Raw genomic sequence first — 22631 nt, 5'->3', positions numbered from 1 at the left:
GTACAGAGATAGATGTTTGTTCATTATCAACTGGATGGTACAGACATATATATGTGTGTAATGTGTGTGCGTGTAAGAGAGTTTCTTCTACAATGCACCCTTTGCCATGTAGAATTGGTAGGAAGCACCCTTGGCCACGTACCATGGGTAGTAAGCATCTTCTGATACACGACTTTGGTAGGATACGCCCATTAGGAATAATTCTCTTGTGGTACATGATAGGGCGACGTGAACAGAAAGCATATAGGATACAAATTTTTTCATTGGTTGATGACTGAGCCACTTATTTTATGAGCATATACTGCCACTTATCATAACTACTTTCTCGCAAAAATGATTTTTTCATCATCCATTAACTTTCTGGTAATGCTTAATCATCCGAAGATTCAGCTAATGGAATTTACGGAAACCAGCAAGAAACGACTCAGAGTGCCATCAATATCGATAGGAAGACAACAAGCTGGTTTCACTGGAAAAGAAAGAATTAAAACTATCAGGTAATACGCAAAACTAAAACGGTCTGTATTGACTCTTCTCATTTGGGTGCTGGTTTCACTTGAAAGAAATGAAAGAAACCTGTCAATAAGTAAAAGTACATTGGAATGTGTCGCCTGTTTTCTTTTCAGTGCTCTGAGAGACTGGTTTTAATCAAAAGCACGAATGGATAATTCAACTACTACATGTAACTACAACCAAATTATTTAATTCCATTCTTTGTATTACGAGGATTGACTGAAAAGTAATGTCTCCACCTTCGTAACTCTTCAGCTATTGGCAGCATTGGTATGCGGCAGGTACTGGCTTGTTCCGTAGCCTCTTCTCTACAGCTCCAGTTGGCGGGAAGCCTTAGCATTGAACGGTTGTGTTGTTACAGTGTAAAGTATGGAACCCTGCCCAGGCGGTCGGTCTTGCAATTTAAGCAACGTGCAGTCATTGAATTCTTGACAGTAGAAGATGTCACCCCAAAGGAGATTCATCAGAGTATGAAAGCAATTTGAGACGATTGTGTTGATGTGAGTACTGTGCGTCTTCATTCTTCCAACGCGAGAGGGGTTCCTGAGTTCCTGTCAAATTTCAAGCCTGTGCGCTTTCATTTCAGGAGTCAGCATCCGAGGTACTCATCGTGCACAGATCTTCCGATAGCCGCAAAGCAATAATGTGAGCCACACGTTCTTGTGAAATGCCGATTGTGCTTGCAATTTCTCTCTGAGTGGTACGACGATCGTCCTGAATCAATCTGTCAACATTTTGGTTCTGAAACTCGTAGGGTGCTGTCACACGACGTCCAACTCTTTGTCTGTCACGCGGGTCAAATGTTCCCGTCTCAACATCTTTAAACTTACTCGCCCAACGACGCACAGTACTCACATCAACACAGTCACCATAAACTGCTTTCATTCTGTGATGAACCTCCTTTGGGGTGACACCTTCTCTGTCAAGAATTCAATGACGGCAAGGTTGCTTAAATCGCATTGGCCGACCGTTTGAGCAGTGGCAGGGTTCCATACTTTACACTGTAACATGTACAACTGTTCAGTTCTAAGGCTTCCCGCCAACTAGAGCTGTAGAGAAGAGGCTACGGAACAAGCCAGTACCTGCCCCATACCAATGCTGCCAACTGTTGAGTTACGAAAGTGGAGGCATTACTTTTCAGTCAACCCTCGTACAAGCTAACACACGTGAGCATGTCTTGGATATTTCTAATTTTTCAAAAATTATCCTGAACTTTTGGTAATATCCCATTACCACAAGTCTGTCAGATCTGCTGCCTTGCATTTTTGAATTTCCCACCAGATCGATACCTTTTTTTAAATTCCTTGCCATCTTGTATTTTTACTTTCACGACGCAACCATATTGTATTTTGCAACTGAAGTGCCGACTACTGGAGGACACTTGAACTTTCGGCAAGATCTTCCGTTGGCATACTACTTCAAAGTTGCCCTTACGTTTTCTGTTGTATTTCTTTCCCCTGTTCCGTCAATCGTTACCCAATACTCTCTTTGAAACTTCCAGTGACCTGTAGGTCGTTCAATTTAAGCTGGTCTCATCTTCTTATCAAACTTTTCCGTAATTTCTTCCATTTAATCTGCTGTTCATAACAAATAAATTATGGTCAGAGTGCACATCTGCCAATATAGACAATTTCCAGTTCAAAATTTGGTTTCTAAATTTCTTTTCAATCACTATATACTTTATCTGAAAACTTCTGGTATCTCCAAGTAGCGTTCACAGCCTTCTTTCGTGATTCTCAGACCACAGTTTCCGATGTCATTATGTTACGTTACAGTATTTTCATGCTGGAGTCTGTACTCGCCTAGTTACATTTTTCGACTAGTTAAATATCAGGAGCGACGTGCTTCCACTGAAGCTGTATCTGAACTAGACGGTGGCAACGAAAAGAGAAAGGTTAGGATTTTACGCCTGACGAGTTCAAATGTGACGGAACACAAGCTTGGAATCAGGACGAAAATAGGCAGCGCCCTTTGTAGATAAACCATCGTCATATGCACTTTAGGAAGATCATGGGAAATGTATTTTGTAGGGTCAGACGAGTGTCTGAACCGATTATTTCCTAGTACGACTATTTGCATTAAACACCGACACAACTCGCTCTGGGATGTGGAAGGACACAAAGGCAAACAACACAGTCGCTCTACTAAAAGCACATCGATATCTTTTTTTTTTTTTTTTTTTTTTTAAAAAAAAAAAGCGATGCGCTGTTTAAAGTTGTTTGAGAAATGATATAGGAGGTCGTGCTGAAGTGTAATGCCTCCGAATTTTTATATGCAAACTATTAAAGTTTTAAAATAAAACAAACGTTATTAATATTCCAAATTTTTGTTCTCCATGCTCACATATTTACTTTTGAACATACTCATCCATCCAAAGAACAAGTTCATCCCAAAGAGAGACCATTTTGTGGATAATGTCACTGTAGAAGATTTGACCCTGTTGACAGAGCCACAACCTCACATTAGCTTGCACCGCTTCCTCACTATCAAAGCAAAATCCTCGAGGGTGTTTTTTTGGATTTTTTCTTTTAAGTTTTGGAGAATGATGAAAATTGGATAGGACTAAGGCGGGACTGTAGGGACGTTGATCGATGAGAGTGAACTCAAGACAATGGATTGCTGCAGATGTCGCTCGTGTGTGATCTGGAAATATCAACCTGTCTCGTGCAAGGGAACTCTTTGAATTTGAGACTCAATTAAAGCACACTTTTTTCACGCATCGACTTGGTTACGTTACACATCGCCATGTTATACGCTATAATTCGGACTCCTCGTGATAGAGGACTGTAAATATGTAAACATGAACAAAGAAGATGTTGAACTGTAATAACGTTTGCTTTGCTACGAAAGAAAATTTACATTAAAAATTCAGAGGCATTACATTTCAGCAGGCTCTCGTATTTACCGTGACGTGCTTATAACATGAGACATAAATAATAAGAGAATTACAAACAGAACTTCAAAACGGTACTAAATTTTTTTCAAGTGATCATCTGGGAAACAATTCATCATAAACCATTAAGCACATAGAAGGTCTTCGCTTGAAATTGGGATATGCTTAACAGCTTAACATCCTAGAACGCTGACCTTCTGCGAAGTACTGTGTAGTCTCAGACATACATGAAGCCACGGCGTCTCCAAACGAGACTTTTTCTAAGGAAGGAACAGCATTATTTGACCTCTGAGTAGATAAATGTGGAAATCTGTTTAATTATATACCTAATATGATTCATCGCCTACGTAGTTGGGGTATTAGAAGGGTTTTTTTTTCTGCGTTACTCTAGAGATTTTAACCGTTGAGGCTTCAAGTGTTAAATCACCTACATCAACAATCTTAGTGCGTTTCACTGTGTGGGCTTGTCCAATAAAGCTTGTGTATGTGACGTAACATTGTCTAATTTCTATTTAGTTCACGGGCCTTAAGTAAAGAGATGAACTCTACGGACGGCGATCGTTTACAGAAGCTATAAATTTAGTGCGGACTTCAGTGCAGATGCTGATATTAGTTTCCTCAACGACACTTTGTCTCGATACCTGGCAGAAACTCCGTAGAGATTCTGGTCGTACCCAAAGTATTCTAGCGGCGAGACATAATCAATGCCTGTACTGGGCGATAGCTACGGAAACACTGTTGATGACAATGCTGCTATGGCCGAGTTACTGAACACAGCCTTTCGAAATTCCTTCACGGAAGAAGGCGAAGTAAATATTCCATAATTCGAATCAAGAACAGTTGCCGACATGAGTAACTTAGAAATAGTTTCCTCGGAGAAGTGAAGCAACTTTAATCACTTAATAAAAACAAACCTCCCAGACCAGACTCTACCAATTACGTTTTTTTTTTTTTTTTTTTTTTCTTCCAGAGTGTGCTGATGCAATATCATTGACGTCGACATGCAGCAGAATTTTTGAACATATGTTGTGTTCGAATGTTACGAATTACCTTGAAGGGAACGGTCTGCTGACACACAGTCAACATGCGTTTGAAAACCGTCGTTCTTGTGAAACACAGCAAGTTCTTTTCTTACGCGAAGTGTCGAGTGCTATTGACAAGAGATTTCAATTTGATTCCGTATCTCTAGATTTCCAGTCGGCTTTTGACACGGTACGCCACAAGTGGCTTGTAATAAAATTTCGTGCTTATGGAATATGTCTCAGTTATGCGACTGGATTGTCGATTTCCTGTCAGAGAGGCCACACTTCATAGTAATAGACGGACAGTGATCGAATAAAATGGAAGTGATTTCCCCAGGATGGTGTTATACGCCCTCGGCTGTTCCTTATCTATATAAACGATTTAGGAGACAATATGAAACGCCGTCTTACGTTGTTTGCAGATGATGCTGTTGTTTGTCGTCTAGTAAAGTCATCAGAAGATCAAAACAAATCCAAAAACGATATGAAAAAGACGTCTGTATGGTGTGAAAATAGGCATTTGACCCTGAATGATGAAAAGTCTGAGGCCATCCAAATGAGTGCTAATGGGAATCCGTTACGCTTCGGATACACGATAAATCAATCAAATCTAAAGACCGTAAATTTAGCTAAATACCTATGAGATACAATTAAGAGTAACTTAAATTGGAAATAACACTAAGAAAATGTTGTGAGGAAGGTGAACCAGAGATTGCAATTTCTTGGCAGAACACTTAGAAGATGCAACATATATACTAAAGAGAATACCTACTCAACCCTTGTCTGTCCTCTTTTGGAGTACGGCTGCGCTGTGTGGGATCCTTACAAGATGGGATTACAGTAGTACATCGAAAAAGTTCAAAGAAGAGCAGCACATTATGCATTATCGAGAAATATGGGAGAGAGTGTCACTGACATGATAAAGGATTTGGAGTGGACATCATTAAAACAAAGGCGTTTATCGTTGTGGTGGTAACTTCTCACGAAATTTGAATCACCAACTTTCTCCTCCGAATGTGAAAATACTTCGTTGACTCCGACCGACTTAGGGAGAAACTTTCATCATAATAAAAGAAGTGAAATCAGAGCTCGCTCAGAAAGATATAGGCATTCGTTTCTTTCCGCGCACTGTTCTAGAGTGGAATAATAGAGAATTGTCGTGAAGGTGGTTCGATTAATCCTCTATCAGGTACTTAGGTGTGATCTGCAGGGTATCCATGTAGATGTGGAGGTAGTTAATCTGATTTTCATAGTCTGCTTACACACAGCATCTGGCCACTGTGGTCTCTAATGCGTGCTCTGCTTTGGAAACTTCTCAAGCCTTCCTGCAGCAAAGGCTTTTTCTGTACAGATATTTCAAAGTAATTATTTAATGAGAAACTAGCCGTAGCTCCAAGTTATGTTACTGAATACGCTTGCGCGACAGTTTCCGTTATTGCTTCAACAGAATAGCGGTACACTCAGACTTGAAAGAGGTGAAAGCCCAAGAAATACTATGGGCTCAAAACTACCTCTACCAGTCCCAAAGGAAATTTACTTACGAAACGAAGAATGAATGCTTGTTATTCTCACATATCTCAGTCTCCTTCAGTTTCCGGCAGGATTCTGTTGTTTATCTTCGTAGCAGATAGACTTCCACTATGAACATTATAAATTATTAAAGTAAGTCAGTAAGTTCACTTGAAAATCAATGACAAGAATGCAAAACTATTCTTTAACAAAGATACCTAGCAGAAAACAATAACATGAAGGCAATGACCAGATCAACGCCAGAATAAAAAAAATAGAAGAATAGAAACGGTCGGAAATTTTTTTGGTCAACTACAAAGGATTCTCAAGCCAAGCCTCTGCTACTTCTGACAAGGAAAGCGTAGTATCTGTCCGTATTGCCAGTTTTTACTTGCGGCAATGAGACATGGACTTTTAATACGAAAAGCGTTCAAAAACCGAAAGAAGTTCAGCAAGCACTCGAGCGGTGCATTAGGGTCTTAGCGAATGCAGAAGGAGGACAAACGAATGCATCAGGAAACAGTCAGAAATGAAGACGTAACTATGACCGAAATCAAAATTAAATTAAGATGGGCGGAGTATACAGTCAAGTGACTGGAGGGAGTATGAACAGGAATTTCTTTGCTCGGTTTCGAGAGATAAGAAAAGATCGAAACGACGTCCCAATACAAGGTCCGTCCTATTCTGGAGTATTGTTTTGTGGTGTGGGATCCAAATCAGGTGGGACTGTCGGATGATATTGAAAAAGTTCAAAGAAGGGCGGATTGTTTTGTATTATCGTGAAATAGGGAGATAGTGCCACAAACATGATACGTGAATTGGAGTGGCAATCATTAAAACAAAGGCGTTTTTCGTTGTGACGGGAGCTTCTCATGAAATTTAAATCACCAGTTTTCTCCTCGGATTGCGAAGACATTCTGGTGGCACCCATCTACGTAGGGAGAAATGATCATCACAATAAAATAAGAGAAAGCAGGGCTCGCACAGAAAAATTTAATTGCTCGTCTTTCCCGCCGCCGTTCGAGACTGGAACGGTAGACAGACAGCTTGAAGGTGGCTCATTGTAACTCTGCCAGGTATTTAATTGTGAATAGCATAGTAATCACATAGATGTAGATGTACGCAGGCGACATTAGAAAACATGCAGGAGCAACGCGGATGACGGTGATGAGTGGGAAAGCTTATGCAGGAATGAATGTCAAATTCCTGATAATGATGATGATGATTCCGAAGATGCCCATCAGTATGAACAGTATTCATCCTGTCAAGCACCCCGTGGGTTGTACTGAGGGTACTTTCACTTACAATGATAACTGACGTTATAGAAGATGAGTTTTTCGGCAAATAAAGCCTCCAAATTATCACACACGCAATCATGGGTTACTCCTCATTGTGAAAACTACAAACTTAGAAATACGGTATATATAATAATTACCCACCCTATCTACGTGCCACTGGAAAATACCAATGAAGACTGCATCTCGGAATTCAGACGATCAGTACGTTCGAAAAGCAATTTAGTTTCGACAGATGAATGTTTAGGCTCAGTTCAGCAAAGAATACCGTTAACGATGTACTCGTATACTTATCCTCCAAAGACGATCGTATCAGTGTGAGTTTAGGTAGCGATTAATTATACACAGCTTAAACGGTAGCCAGTAAAACTTTTTACTCTACTTGCCAGGTGACTTTAATTAGCTTCTTGTGCGAACTCGCTTCATTCTTACAGCTCGCTTTGCTTCCGCTTCAAGGCGAAGCATAACAGTAACACACCAGTTTTCTGAGAAATATTTCGGAGAAGTATTAACTGTGCGCGAAACACAGACTTCATTCAACTTGCTAGAAAAAAGAACATTCGTAAACCATTATCAGTAACAACAAAGTCAGAACGTACTTCCAAAAGCAACACATGTTACGAGTTCAGATATTTAAAAAATTTTCCTCTAGAGCATAGTTTCCTTTAATTCGAGCAGAATATAGTAGTGGAATGTATGAAATCATGGCAAGTACTTTCCTAAATATGTCTGAAACTGCTGTGGATTTAGTGGAATATACCAACAATGAAGGTGTAAGTTATTGGCGGTGCGTAAACGTAAACAAGAAGTGTAAAGAAAGACTAACTACCAGAAACAACTTAGTTTTAGGTGAAGGCAGCCATACATGTATTCCGGACGTCGCGGTTAATGAAGTGCGAAAACACGTGGCAAACGCCAAAAGACGTGCAAAAGAAACGGACACTTCAGTTTCTTCTGTTTACGCCGAAGAAGGAGGGCCGCTGTTCAATCAAGGATACATCGTCACATCACCGCCGTCACACAGGAGTGCAAAACGATCGCTGCAACGCTTCAGGTAAAAAAATAAAAAAAAAACATGGGATCTACACAAGATCCGACCAATGCTGCAGGTATATTTCTGCAAGAACACCATTTGCTAATGAATGATGGGAGCAAATTCTTACTTGCAGATGACAACAGAGTACCAAATGATAGGATATTGGTGTTCGCCAGCGAAAGGTGAATATCCTGTTTAACAGACTGCAATTCGTTCTTTATCGATGGAACGTTCAAAAGCTCCAGAAAGCAGTCTGGACAGTTATTTATTGTTCATGCCGATATTTCTAGTTCTGAGGAGGAAACAAACACAGTTCCAACTGTGTACGTCTTGCTACCCAATAAAAAGCGCGAAACGTACGATCGCTTTTTCACAGCTGTTAAAAGCAACGTTCCTGGATGGAATCATACAGATATCATGATGGATTTTGAAGCTGCAGTCTTCCATTCAGTAATACATATGTTTCCTGATGCAAATATTAATGGCTGCAACTACCATTTCTATTAGTGCTTGTGGAGGCAAGTGCAGAATTGTGGCCTTCTTGCTGCCTACAAGGAAAACGAAGAAACTCGTTTTCACATAAGACTGTGTTCCGCTCTGGCTCACATTCCACTGGACATGTTAGATGATGGGTGGCTATGGATTCAGGAGAGCACGCCAGATAATGAAAAACTGCAGGATTTTTACGACTATTTTGTTGAACAATGGCTGGATAATGACGACATGCCAAGGGATATATGGAACTGCGCTGGAAGGCGTCACCACACCAACAATGTTTCAGGATGGAATCGGAGGATAAATACATTAATTGCTCATCCAATAGAATAGACTATCATGTGCACCAATTTGACCGACTAGTTTTGAATCTAATTGGGAAAAGAAGAAAGAAGTCCGCAATTAAGACAGATGAGACAGTTTCTAAGGTCCTTACAAGACTCCGTGTTGACGGCAATGTAAAATCATTTCTTACTTGCGTGGCCTGTGCACAGAAGTTACAATGAAAAGGAAATGGCTGATGCTACGGCATTACTTGTAAATACTGGAAAGGGATTCAGTTCACGCCGATCACCCTATTGTAAAAATTGTAAATAAATAATAATCCAGTAAATATTGTAAATAAATATAATGGGGGACGAAGAGAGACTACCTCTTCGTGCTGTTCCCTGGACACGACACAAAGTCGTCTAAATGTCTTTTGCAAATTGTAAAAGATTCACTAATGAAGTATGAAAAGTCATAGCTTCTCTAACAGTCACAATCAGCATTTTTGTGTAGAGAATTTTAGAAACAATGGCTCTTTGAGTGGTCGATCAATACAGCTTGTTGCAATACATAAATTGCATTCCTTAATGCTAATTGGTAGCAGGACTCACATTAGACCTCAGTACACTTCCCTGCGTGGTACGGGAATATTGAGGTTTATTTCGAAATAATTAAAGAAAAAAGTTTCTACTGAGAACCAAATTCTTTAGTTGGCTCCTCTTAATATATGGTAAAAGGTTGCCACTCCTATCATACCAAATTTTGGGTGACGGAAAACATTTTCCGTTTCTATATTTCTGTAAAATGCATCGTTAAGTATGAGGTTGAGCGAAAATTATGCCCTATGTAAGATTAATCAGAACAAAAATTCCAATGAAAAAGGTCTTACGCATAACTGTGCTGCAACTAATGGTTGACATGATATCGTGGGGGCAAAATCAGCTCCGATTTCTAATCTGACTAGGGCCACTCTTCCTTGCCCAAAACAATTCTGAAACAATGTAGCCTGGCTGCCCTGGAGGAGTGTGAATGTCCCTCGGCAGTTGCCCGGGCCAGCACACGCCGAGCGCTCAGTCACACCAAGCGGCAGCAGGTAGTGGCCGAGCAGGTAGTGGCACAGCATTTTCGACACACCCTGTGCCGGTTCCTCAGTATCCCGGATTTCTCACAAGTGTCGCCACATTCGAGTTTCTCACAAGTGTCTCTTGTCACAAGTGTCCACAACTCGAGGGCACAGTGGAGGTCTTTTACGTTTTCTGATGAAAGTTGGTTCTGCTTGATGCCATTGACACCCGTGTGTTCGTTAGAAGCAGGCCAGCTGAGGAGGGCCTGCAACCAACCTGTCTCTGTGCTAGACACACTGGACCTACACCAGGAGCTAAGGTCTGGGGTGCCATTTCGTATGACAGCAAGAGCACTCTCATGTTTATCGCACGGACCCAGACTGCAAACTTACGTCAGTCTGGTGATTCGACTTGTTGTAATGCCATTCGTGAACATCATTTCAGGGGGTGTTTTTCAAGAGGATGACACTCGCTCATATACCGCTGATTCCATGCTCACATTCAGTTATATGGCGGCTACAACTATTAGTAATGTACTAGCATTTCGTAGTGTCAGTGGCTAAACTTACACTTACATTAACCTGTTGTCTTGCAATGTTAATCACTTAAATATGTTATCTAGACAAACACATTGCCGAAATTTCATTACTTTCCATTAGTTATTTTTTGGTGTTCGGATTTTCTTCCGTCAGTGTATATCGTACACGCTAAAAATTTATCCTAACTGCCTCTATTAACTTCTCTCATTAGTGATTTTGCTTTCTTTCTCTTCAGTTTGTAATTTTCTCTTACTTAGTCAGTAAGAGATTGCGTGGATACTCGTATTCCCTTTCTTTTTCTTTAATTACTGAAACTAAAAACTAATGTATCTTAAAATTTGTCAAGTGTACTCATCGCAGATATTATTTAACACATTGACTAATGCTTAGAAGCCATTACATTTCTTAGTGGAGTCAGATAGTTCAATAGAAGAGTAGTTTAACGTAATAATCACTAATGTCTAGTATACAACGTGAGATGTTCAATAGTCGCTAAATCAAGTTTACGCCGATTATCCTGATTAGCGCACACATCATGTATCAGCTCTAATTGCTATCTAGATAATTCGATGACATTTCTAAAACATGAAGTGTGGCGTGAAATCGTGAATGATGTATACACTGTCGACACACCTGTTGCGTTCCACTGACGGGACTAATACGTAATGTTTGCAGCAACGTGGGACACTTCAGAGTATGGAAAATACGTGATTCATAAGGGACGAGGTATTGTGACAACAGTGAAACGCCGTATAAACAAGAAACTGCTATAAACTTCATTTATGAAATGCGACAATTGTAGTTGGCTTCGAAATCGTTCCAGGCTCAACAGTTCACGAGTATCTAACCACTACGTGCGGAATCTTAGCTAAGAGGCTATTTTGGTCCTAATGGAAGATTCTTCTGTATCATGATGATGTGAGTTGTTTCTGCTCTCAAGCCACCGAATAAGTGAATTCGTATTGGCTAAGATGAATTTACTCATTAATGTATGTAGCAAATCTGGATACCTGTAATATATATTTCACTGTACTTTTCCTGCTTTTCATGGCAAATCTGTTATTAAATTGTGTCCAAACAAACACAGAAGACCTATTGCTAAATTCGCAGATAAAAAACTGCTCTCGTTAAGAGAGGCTGAACTACCAGTGTGACAAACTGAATGTAAATCAAATGCTCGTTAGCTTTGGTTAATTTCCATGTTCTTGTACGCGCTTCATTCCTACGCCCATTCTTTACCTCTATGTACTTACTACTCGCTTTTTTTCTATTATTTATTTCCTTAAACTTGTCATATTAGGGTCTCCTTTACATCAGAGTTTCCGTAAACAATTATATTAATTATATTATAGTAGTAATGATATTCGGAAGATGATTCCCCATAGCTCTTTATATATTTGGAAGATGTCTTTGGAAAATACCTCATTTACACAACCAGTTTCAGTCGTCTGATCATCATGAGATTCATAAAAGCATTCACAGCATCACGTTAGGCGATATATAAAATCATTATTGGCAGGTGGTAAAACCACCTATTATACACTGTCATACGGTACCATATTATACAACATCAATACATATGACAACTCCGTATAATGCTTTGTTTTATCACCAATTGATAATAAAATCATATTTCGCATAACATGATGCTGTGAATGCATTAATGAACCTGATGTTCAAACGACTGCAGTATGATATTAAAGATGCTAAATGATTATATATATATATATATATATATATATATATATATATATATATATACTAATGGCATTACAACAGCGATATTACTGCTTCTTCAACACTTGGCGAAGCCAATGTGAAACCACGTCCCGACTTTGGGGGGTAGGGTGGCCACCCTTCATTACAGATGTCTGACGTCGTAGGTTGGGCAGTCGTACACCAGAATAGGCGGCGAACTGTAGTGAAACTAACGCCAGACTTTAATGATAGGCAGAGCACAAGTGTATCTGAACACACAGTCCACAGAATACTCCTAACAACGGGTCTTCACAGCCAATCACCCATCCATTAGCCAATTTTAACACCATGATATATTTTTGTCATTTTGAGGGTAAAAGTATGTCTTTATTTAAGACAACTGGTTTCGAAAGACTTTACTGTCATCCTGCTAAGAAACATTCAACAGTCAAGATATTTAAAACAACAGGTTACGACAGCAAAATCTGAAGAAACCAGCTGTTCTAAAAAAAGAAACACTATATGCTATCTAGGTCGTTGAAAGCTTTTAACGCCATCACATCGGAAGGTGCGACTGAAATGGACTCATGACCATCAGCAATGGACGTTATCGCAGTTGCAGAGCGTTGCATGGTGTGACAAAATCCGATACCTTCTTCATAATGCCGATGGGAAGGCGTGAATCCCGCGTCTTCCAGGGGACCACTTCTTTGCCACCTATGTTGTGGGACGGAGAGAAGCTGTCGGCGGGCCAATTATGCTCTATGGAACATTCAAGTGTCAACCATGCGCCCAGTGGAGCACAGGTAAGGCACTGTGACGGCCAGAGAGTATCGTACTCTGGTTGCAGACCACATACACGCCTTGATGGCGATCATGTTTCCCAGTGGCAGTGGCAATTTTCAGCAAGATAATGCAACACGTCACAAGGCCAGGAGTGCGATGGAGTGGTTCGATGAACAGAGTGGCGAGCTACAATAGATGATCTAGCCCTCCAACTCGCTAGATCTGAAACCAATCGACCACATCTGGGATGTGGTTGAACGTGGAGTCAGAGCCCATCGTGTCCTTCCCCGAAATTTGCGGGAAATAAAAAGACAGATGTGATGCCAACTCTCGCCAGCAATCTACCATGGCCTCATTGCTCCCATGCCTTGATGAGCTACTTCTGTTGTGCAAGGCAAATATGGACATAGTGGCTATTAGGTAGGTGGTCATAATGTGTTGGCTGATAAGTGTACATCCCATACGAGGCTGACCTCTGCATTTCGCAGACACTCATTCCCTGTCGCCCTCCATAAGCTCATAGTGAGTCATTATCAGCCGACATTTTCCCTTTCATAACTGTTAGGACAACTCTTTCAAATGTGGCTTACTAAATACTGAACTTGCAGCCACACACTCAGTGGGTTCCTTGTGAGGTGCTCTGTGAAGTGTTTTGTGTGCCATGAGTGGGTAATTACAAAGAACAAACGCCTCTTAATGAGCAGCTGTCCTGACGAGACAAAGAGAGAGGGAGAGAAAGGAGCAAGCAGCAGCCTGGCAGCCCAGCGAGTACTCACAGTGTCTCTGGCGCCCTCTAGCAGCAGTGTGTCGCGCCACCAGGAGACATTGGCCGGCGGCCGCGAGCCCACCGTCTGGCAGGACACCTCGTACTGCCGGCCCGCGCTCAGCGGACGGTTCTCCCCAAGCAGCTGCGTCACCAGCGGCGACACTGCGACACACACGCAGACATGGAACAGTGATGTAATTCTACACAGGAGAAATGGAAGACTCATTAACATTGATAGCACCTCCGTAGGCACACTGGCTAAAATGTTAGCACGCTGTAAAAGGAGCAAAGTGGTCACTTTGGAGCGCTGTAGATCGTGTGTAACTGGTTCCCGGCGGTCATGTGACCCTTCACTGCTGACATAGACTTGACTGCAGAGCATCATTCGTCTCTCTATCCTACAGCTGATATGCAGTCTGCAGTACGGTTGCTTCACAAGTGTCGTGTGTCTTATGATATGATGTACTCATTCCTCGATATGGTTACCATGTTCAGACACAGCAAGTAGTATATGCAGGGTCTAAATTACCTTCCTGACACCAATCGTGGCGGCTTTCTGCAATTTCAAGGTGAGTTAAGATGGGGAGGTAATCGCTGGTGTACAAGACATCGACCACTTCTGTTTGAGTAGTGTCAGAAAACTATGGAGAGTACATGCAAATGGGGAGGTAATCGCTGGTATACAAGATATCAGCCACATCTGTCTGAGGAATGTCAGCAAAGTATGGAGAGTACGTGTAGAGATCACAGTGTCCAGAAAAATTACCTGAAATATTCATAATTAAGAAGGGAAACCATTTGTATTTCATGAATGATATTTGGTCATTCAAGGCGATCTGAACAAAGCTAACCATAGCTTTACATTATCATCTTTTGCATATCCATTGATGTCATACAAGGTTCAGATCTGAGCGCCGTATTTCCCGTATTACGTAACAAACTTGTATTCATAAAAGGAATTATACAACCAGACTCTTACTTCGTTGTCTGACCACTGCGAAATACGTTATACTTATGTTGCAATTTAATGTTGTGCCTTGCTGAGGGGTCTGACTGTAGGGCACTAAATAACTAAACATCTGATTAGGATTGATCTCTTATGGCTAGTATGCTTCGCGATTAACTAGGACATAGGACACACTCTTCAAGCTACAAAGCTGTCAGGGTGAATACAAAAACGTTGTGTCCTTGTAATTGTTGGTCTACCTGAATTCGTTTCACCTATGAAAGAAATCATCGCAGAAGAGACATTTCATTCACAACTCTCCGATATCAACGTTACACAAAATCCCTAAGTGCAGATGATCCAGATACAAATCGGTGTAAATTTCTTAATATCTCCATTTAGCATTTATGTGGTATCATGTACCCCTGCTACCATCAAGTCCGGTAAGCTACAATCGAAAAGGTTGGGGGTAACCAGTCCTGAGTAAGTCTTATCATCTTTGTATCAGGGCTGTCGCTTGACAGCAACCTCAACACATGCTCAGGGTCTTCACTTTGACGTAATCAAAAAATGTTTACGTAATAATGTTCCGCAGTAATCAAAATGAGCGAAACCATAAAGCGCATCGTGGATTATTTATTAAGAGAGTAAATTTCTGGACCCTTGTTACGTCGCAAAAACCAAAAATTATTGATAATGTGAAGAATGTTGAAAGAAAAGCAAGTATATCACTTGAGTATGCTATAACTGAAGGAACAGGTGATAGATGAAAGAATATATTAAACTCGGTAATTTGTAAACACAGCTTAAAACTATGTGAAAAATGGACAGAAAATGACGAACGCCGGAAACGACAGTGAACTTCACGAGTGTTTTTATGAGTGGTATCTAATAAAGTGCAGTGCCAGTTTCCTACCGAATTACTGAATTTCAGATGAGAATACGGAAAACCTTTTTAAATCTTCAGATCTGAAGACTGCTGCGTTATATCGGTATTCTACTAACGTTTAGTTATTTAAGAACTGAGTGTTCGCTGTTACACAGTGGTGTCAACAGTATGAATTCATTTCACACTCATTTCGTTGAATTTCTATTCATCTTCGAAAATACTATATCTATAACATACCAGAGCTCTGAAATAGGCTCTGGATCTCCTCTGGTCGGCTGCTACTGCTACAGAGAGCTGGCCTACACAGAAACAAGACAGATAAGGCAGCTGTTACGTATGTACCCCAAAGCACACGTCGAGTGCAAACAATCTGAAAGACATGGATTAAGAGACGTTTGTAAAATAAAGCACGTCTGAATTGCAAGCTCTCCTATAACCGTCAACTGAACTCAACAAGTGCCGTCATTACTGTTACATACGAGGGTTGTCCAGAAAGTAATGCACCGCATTTTTTTCTTCAAGAATTCTTTCATGAACATAATGAGAATTACACACACGAAACAATGGTGTTTTATCTACGCACCCTATTTTTCCACGTAATCTCCAACCCATTGTGTGGCCTTCCACCAGCACGAAATACGGGGGAGTATGCTCTGTCGGTACCAGTCTTTGTCCTGGTGACGGAACCAGTTCTTCACTGTGTGAATCACCTCCTCATCGTCCTAAAAATGTCTTCCACGAATGGCATCGTTTAATGGCCCAACAAGTGGAAGTCGTCAGATGTGTCAGGTGTGACAGTCGTGGATGTTCTCCCTGACCGTTGCAAATCGTGGAGCTCCGCCGAACCGCCTTCTGATGACCTCACCCTCAGTATCCAGCGACGAACTGTACTTCTGTCGACAGCAGATGCTCCATAGACTTTGCACAAGCGTTTGTAAATATTCCCCATAGTTTCTTTCTCTGTAGTGAGAAATTCAACGACGGCACGTTGCTTGTAACGTATATCACCTACAGACGCCATTTTGAAACTGTCCTGCAGCTGCGCTCTCTGTCGAAAGTTACGGAAACTTGGTGTGCTGACTCAGGAGACTTCAAATAATTCATATGTAATGAAAAAAATTCATATCTAATGAGAAAAAAAATGCTGTGCATTACTTTCTGGACAAGCCTCGTTTACCGGGTCTTTCAGCTGCCCCTATATACAGTGGTCCATTGATCGTGACCGGGCCAAACATCGCGCGAAATAAGCGTCAAACGAAAAAACTACAAAGAACGAAACTTGTATAGCTTGAAGGGGGAAACCAGATGGTGCTATGATTGGCCCGCTAAATGGCGCTGCCATAGGTCAAACGGATATCAACTCCCTTTTTTAAAATAGGAACCCCCATTTTCCATTTTTACATATTCGTGCAGAACGTAAAGAAAAATGAATGTTCTAGTTGGGCCACTTTTTTCTCTTTGTAAGATGGTGCTGTAACAAACATATGGCTCACAATTTTAGACGAACAGTTGGTAACAGGTAGGTTTTTTAAATTAAAATACAGAACTTAGGTACGTTTGAACATTTTATTTCGGTTGTTCCAATGTGATACATGTACCTTTGTGAACTTATCATTTCTGAGAGCGCATGCTGTTACAGCGCTATTACCTGTAAATACCACATTAATGTAATAAATGCTCAAAATGATGTCCGTCAACCTCGATGCATTTGGCAATACGTGTAACGACATTCCTCTCAACAGCGAGTAGCTCGCCTTCCGTAATGTTTGCACAGGCATTGACAATGCGCTGACGCATGTTGTCAGGCGTTGTCGGTGGATCACGATAGCAAATATCCTTCAACTTTCCCGACAGAAAGAAATCCGGTGACGTCGGATCCAGTGAACGTGAGGGCCATGGTATGGTTCTTCGACGACCAATCCACCTGTCATGAAATATGCTATTCAATACCGTTTCAACCGCACGCGAGCTATGTGCCGGACATCCATCATGTTCGAAGCACATCGCCATTCTGTCTTGCAGTGAAACATCTTGTAGTAGCAAATGGTTCAAATGGCTCTGAGCACTATGGGACTTAACATCTATGATCTTCAGTCCCCTAGAACTTAGAACTACTTAAACCTAACCAACCTAAGGACATCACACAACACCCAGTCATCACGAGGCAGAGAAAATCCCTGATCACGCCGGGAATCGAACCCGGGAACCCGGGCTTGTAGTAACATCGGTAGAACATTACGTAGGAAATCAGCATACATTGCACCATTTAGATTGCCATCGATAAAATGGGGCCCAATTATCCTTCCTCGCATAATGCGCACCATACACTAAAACACCAAGGTCGCTGATGTTCCACTTTTCGCAGCCATCAGGGATTTACCGTTGCCCAGTAGTGCATATTATGCCGGTTTACGTTACCGCTGTTGGTGAATGACGCTTCCTTGCTAAGTAGATCGCGTGCAAAAAATCTGTCATCGTCCCGAGATTACTCTTGTGCCCAGTGACACAGCTGTACACGACGTTCAAAGTCGTCGCCATGCAATTCCTGGTGCATAGAAATATGGTACGGGTGCAATCGATGTTGATGTAGCATTCTCAACACCGACGCTTTTGAGATTCCCGATTCTCGCGCAATTTGTCTGCTGCTGATGTGAGGATTAGCCGCGACAGCAGCTAAAACACCTGCTTGGGCATCATCATTTGTTGGAGATCGTAGCTGACGATTCACATGTGGCTGAACACTTCCTGTTTCCTTAAATAACGTAGCTACCCGGCGAACGGTCCGGACATTTGGTTGATGTCGTCCAGGATACCGAGCAGGATACATAGCACACACCCGTTGGGCACTTTGATCGCAATAGCCATACATCAACACGATATCGATCTCTTCCGTAACTGGTAAACGGTTCATTTTAACACGGGTAATGTATCACGAAGGAAATACCATCCGCGCTGGTGGAATGTTACGTGATATCACGTACTTATACTTTTGTGACTATTACAGCGCCATCTATCACAAAGCGAAAAAAGTGGTCCAACTAAAACATTCATATTTCTTTATGTACTACGAGAATATGTAATAAAAATGGGGGTTCCTATTTTAAAAAAACGCAGTTGATATCCATTTGACCTATGGCAGCGCCATCTAGCGCGCCACCCATAGTGCCATCTGGTTTCCCTCTTGAAGCTAGACGAGTTTTGTTCTTTGTAGTTTTTTCGTTTGATGCTTATTTCGTGAGATATTTGGCCCGGTCACTATCAATGGACCACCCTGTATATGGGTTTTGTGTAGTACACAACGCCTTCAAAAACTACGTGCGAGATTTTCATATTGTCTCTCTTGCTATGAGGAGACTTTTTCGCTGCGGTCCACGGTTTTCCAATTATTTATGAAACATGTGTCTGAGGGTTACTTTTGTATATATTTCTTCAATAATTCGAAAACAATAACTTCTTGTGAACACGTATCCCAGCGCAAAATTTAAATATATTAATTTTCTTACAATAAGGTCCTGTTGACTTTCTCTGTAGAACTGCCGCGCGGAGTGGCCGTGCGGTTAGAGGCGCCCTGTCACCGATTGCACGGCCCCTCCCGCCGGAGGTTCGAGTCCTCCCTCGGGCATATATATATATATATATATATATATATATATATATATATATATATATATATATGTGTGTGTGTGTGTGTGTGTGTGTGTGTGTCTGCGTATGTGTTGTTCGTAGCAGAAGTTAGTTTAAGTTGTGTGTAAGTCTAGGGACCGATGACCTCAGCAGTTTGGTCCCTTAGGAATCCACACACATTTGAACATTTAAAACTAACAGTTTGCATGTAGCGGGTGAGAGGATATGAAAATCTTACAAATGGTATTTTATGGTGTTGTAGGTTGCATAAAATCCATGGATAGGGGCATCTGAATCACCCTCTACACAACCCCGACTTATAACGTATGTCGACATTGGCAATTTGCCACCTACCCTTAGTCTAAAAAGTATAGATCCAGGTGCCACCCTCCCAATCGCATCGATGCGCCACATGTAGTTACACAATTGATGGCTCTCCTGAAAGATTTACAGATAAGACAATGCCTGCCAATCAGTATGTTACCTTTAAATTTCGGTGCTGTAACTTTATTCCTAGCATACAGGTAGTGGCTTCTTTAGGAAAGCTAAGACCGCTAACTTATATATTTCTAATGACGAACTATATGTAATTGCTCTTGTATTTAACTGTGTAAAAATCATACGGCCCTGTGCATTACAATCAAGAATGTGATTTCACGATCCCAAAACTCCCTCAATTTTTTCTCGTACGAAAGTTAGATTCCTTTAAAACGTAAATGGAGAGGTTAACATTTCCGCCAGCAGTTGCACGAATAAGATGATCTTCCTTTCAAACATCACTTAAGCCCACTCTAAAACTCACAATTAACCACTGTCACATTATTCTTCACATGGAATAATAATAAGTCACGTAAAACAAATGACAGAAGTATGTGCTGCTCTATTTAGAGACCTATGTTTGTACCCACTCTCCAAGGACCATGGAATATGTTATGACTCTCGAAGCGAGACGGTAGCGTCTCGTGAAACGCAGTGTACCACGACGTGTGACGTCCCTGAACAAACAACAAGTCTCCACCTAATGGGCAAGCGGAGAGTCTGGAATCACGACCAGCGACAAACACCAAAGTACGAGAGCGCGACAGCCCCGAGAAGTAACAACACAAAATACAAGCGGGCGTGACGAGATGTACAAGGATCAGGTAGCGCCAGCATACGACTATCTCCGAATTCGGCGTAGCGGAACCAGAGAAGTTGCGACTCCAGAGGCACAACCCAGTGTACGCAACACACACACTGCTCACGGCAGAATCGCAAACCATTCCGAATTTCAACCGTAAACAACTCCTCGTCTGACAGGCCAGCATCTGGCTTGATACCAAAGACTACGCAGCGAGTTAGCAGATAACCGAGGACTTAAATGAGAGTCAGCAATTTTTCAAGTTTCAATTAGATTTCTAAATAACACTTCAGTTATATTTTTGGAATCATTGTTAGACCATTGCTATCCTAATCACACTGACGATAGGTTATGCGTACGGGCCAATAACACGAAGTCACGTTGTGCCTCGTTAACTTTACTAAATCTGTCAACACGACGCTGCAATACTATGAGATTACTTATCGAGATTTATCCACCTTATTTTTCATTATTGTTTGCACATTTACATAGACGACAGTTGACTATGTATAAATAAATGGATCACAAATTGTAGGAGCAGTCATGATTAACTCCGTAACAGCAGTCCCAAGTTAAAGTATTTGAAGTCGTACACTATACTTACAATTTATACAAATCTTCGGAGTTCATACTGGCGCCGATACTTAACACGTTTGCCGGCCGGGGTCGCCGAGCGGTTCTAGGCGCTACAGTCTCGAACCGTGCGACCGCTACGGTCGCAGGTTCAGATCCTGCCTGGGGCATTGACGTTTGTGATGTCCTTAGGTTAGTTAGGTTTAACTAGTTCTAAGTTCTAGGGGACTGATGACCTCAGACGTTAAGTCCCATAGTGCTCAGAGCCATTTTGAACTTACCACGTTTAGTGTCGAGTAAAACAAAAATTTTCATCAGCTTTCCAGTGGGAGAGACATTTAAGGTTGACTGAGAAAACAGAACTCATTTCCGCGCAAAGTGCCCTACAGGTACACAGAAACCTTGCAGGCACTGCAAGTTGCGCGTTAAACGGCATGTTCAATTCTCTAGTAATTTTTCTCCCACCAGTTCGTGACTTTGTCTTTGCTGATTACTTTAAAAGATGTTCTGTAACCCCTAGTGATATACACTCCGTGCAAAATAAATAAATAAATGAATAAAAATATAATAAAATTAAAAAAAATGCTGAGACATACTGTGTGAAAGTTGTCCAATTGGCGCGTTAGATGTTTAAAATCCCAAACTGGTTGGAGAGCCCTGTGATACTGAATTTCCATTAAATCTGATATCGAAATAGCTTGAACCCTGAATAAAGATACAGACTACTTTAGAAAGTTTGCAGCACAAGATACTTTTCGATTTGAAGATTATTACGTAAATTAGGGAAAACAGATACTTCAAGAGATTGAAAAGATCCAGATAGAAAGTAAAGTAAAAAACGGAAACAGATCAGGAGAGACAAGCACGTTACCTTCACAAGAAAACAAACCGAAGAGATTGAGAGAATATTTAACAGAACAATGAGATGTTTTGGGAGAAGTGACATAAGGGTGGTTCTACAACATTCCAAATTTATTCAAGATGGTAGACACTCCTCTCCACCCTGATCCCTGCCTCTGATGTAGAGAGGCAATGTCGCACTGATTACATCATGGTTTCTCCCCCTCCACCATCCCTTTCCTCTGCCCCTCCTCCCCTCCCCTACACATCCTTCCCTCACATGAAAAAACAGAGGGAAGGATGGCTCAGTCTGTGCTGAGCTGTTGGTATGGAAGGACATAGAGTGGGTTTTCTTTTATTTTGGGGTCTTATTCTGGTGCAGAAAGCTTAATAAAATTTTTTCTTGTGCATGTGCTCACCTTGACGTGTGGAGACCGACTGACGTAGTTCATATTAGCGCCACAAGAGGGCTCTCGAAATTGTGACACCGTTGGTCAAAAAATTGGCAGAAACCAATAGGAATATTTATGCAGCGATGAAACCTTGGTAAGTATGTTCAGACACGTTAGAACTAGTTACCCCATAGAATGCTGGGGAAACAGCAACCAGTTGTTGCTCCAACAGGAATGTCTTTGTTGCTCTTCACAGTCCCCCCCCCCCCCCCCCCCCCCGCCCCCCACAGAAAATCTGGTATGTTACATCAACGCTGGTGCACAATTCTTTCAGACAGGTGTTGTTCACAAGGTAGACATTCCA

General features: G+C 41.4%; 1 protein-coding gene across 1 annotated transcript in view; it reads right to left on the bottom strand.

Moving 5' to 3' along the window:
- LOC126453417 (neural cell adhesion molecule 2-like) overlaps positions 1 to 22631 on the bottom strand; it is a 581048-nt gene that overhangs the window by 326980 nt on the left and 231437 nt on the right. Inside the window, exon 2 of the mRNA XM_050091127.1 lies at positions 13894 to 14045. Within this exon, the coding sequence (XP_049947084.1) occupies positions 13894 to 14045 (152 nt within the window). The remainder of the gene's footprint in view (positions 1 to 13893; positions 14046 to 22631) is intronic.

The sequence above is a fragment of the Schistocerca serialis genome, chromosome 1, assembly GCF_023864345.2.
Source record: "Schistocerca serialis cubense isolate TAMUIC-IGC-003099 chromosome 1, iqSchSeri2.2, whole genome shotgun sequence".
Classification (NCBI taxonomy): Eukaryota; Metazoa; Arthropoda; class Insecta; order Orthoptera; family Acrididae; genus Schistocerca; species Schistocerca serialis.
Note: the sequence above shows the minus strand (reverse complement) of the source record. Positions and strands in the feature narration are given on the sequence as shown.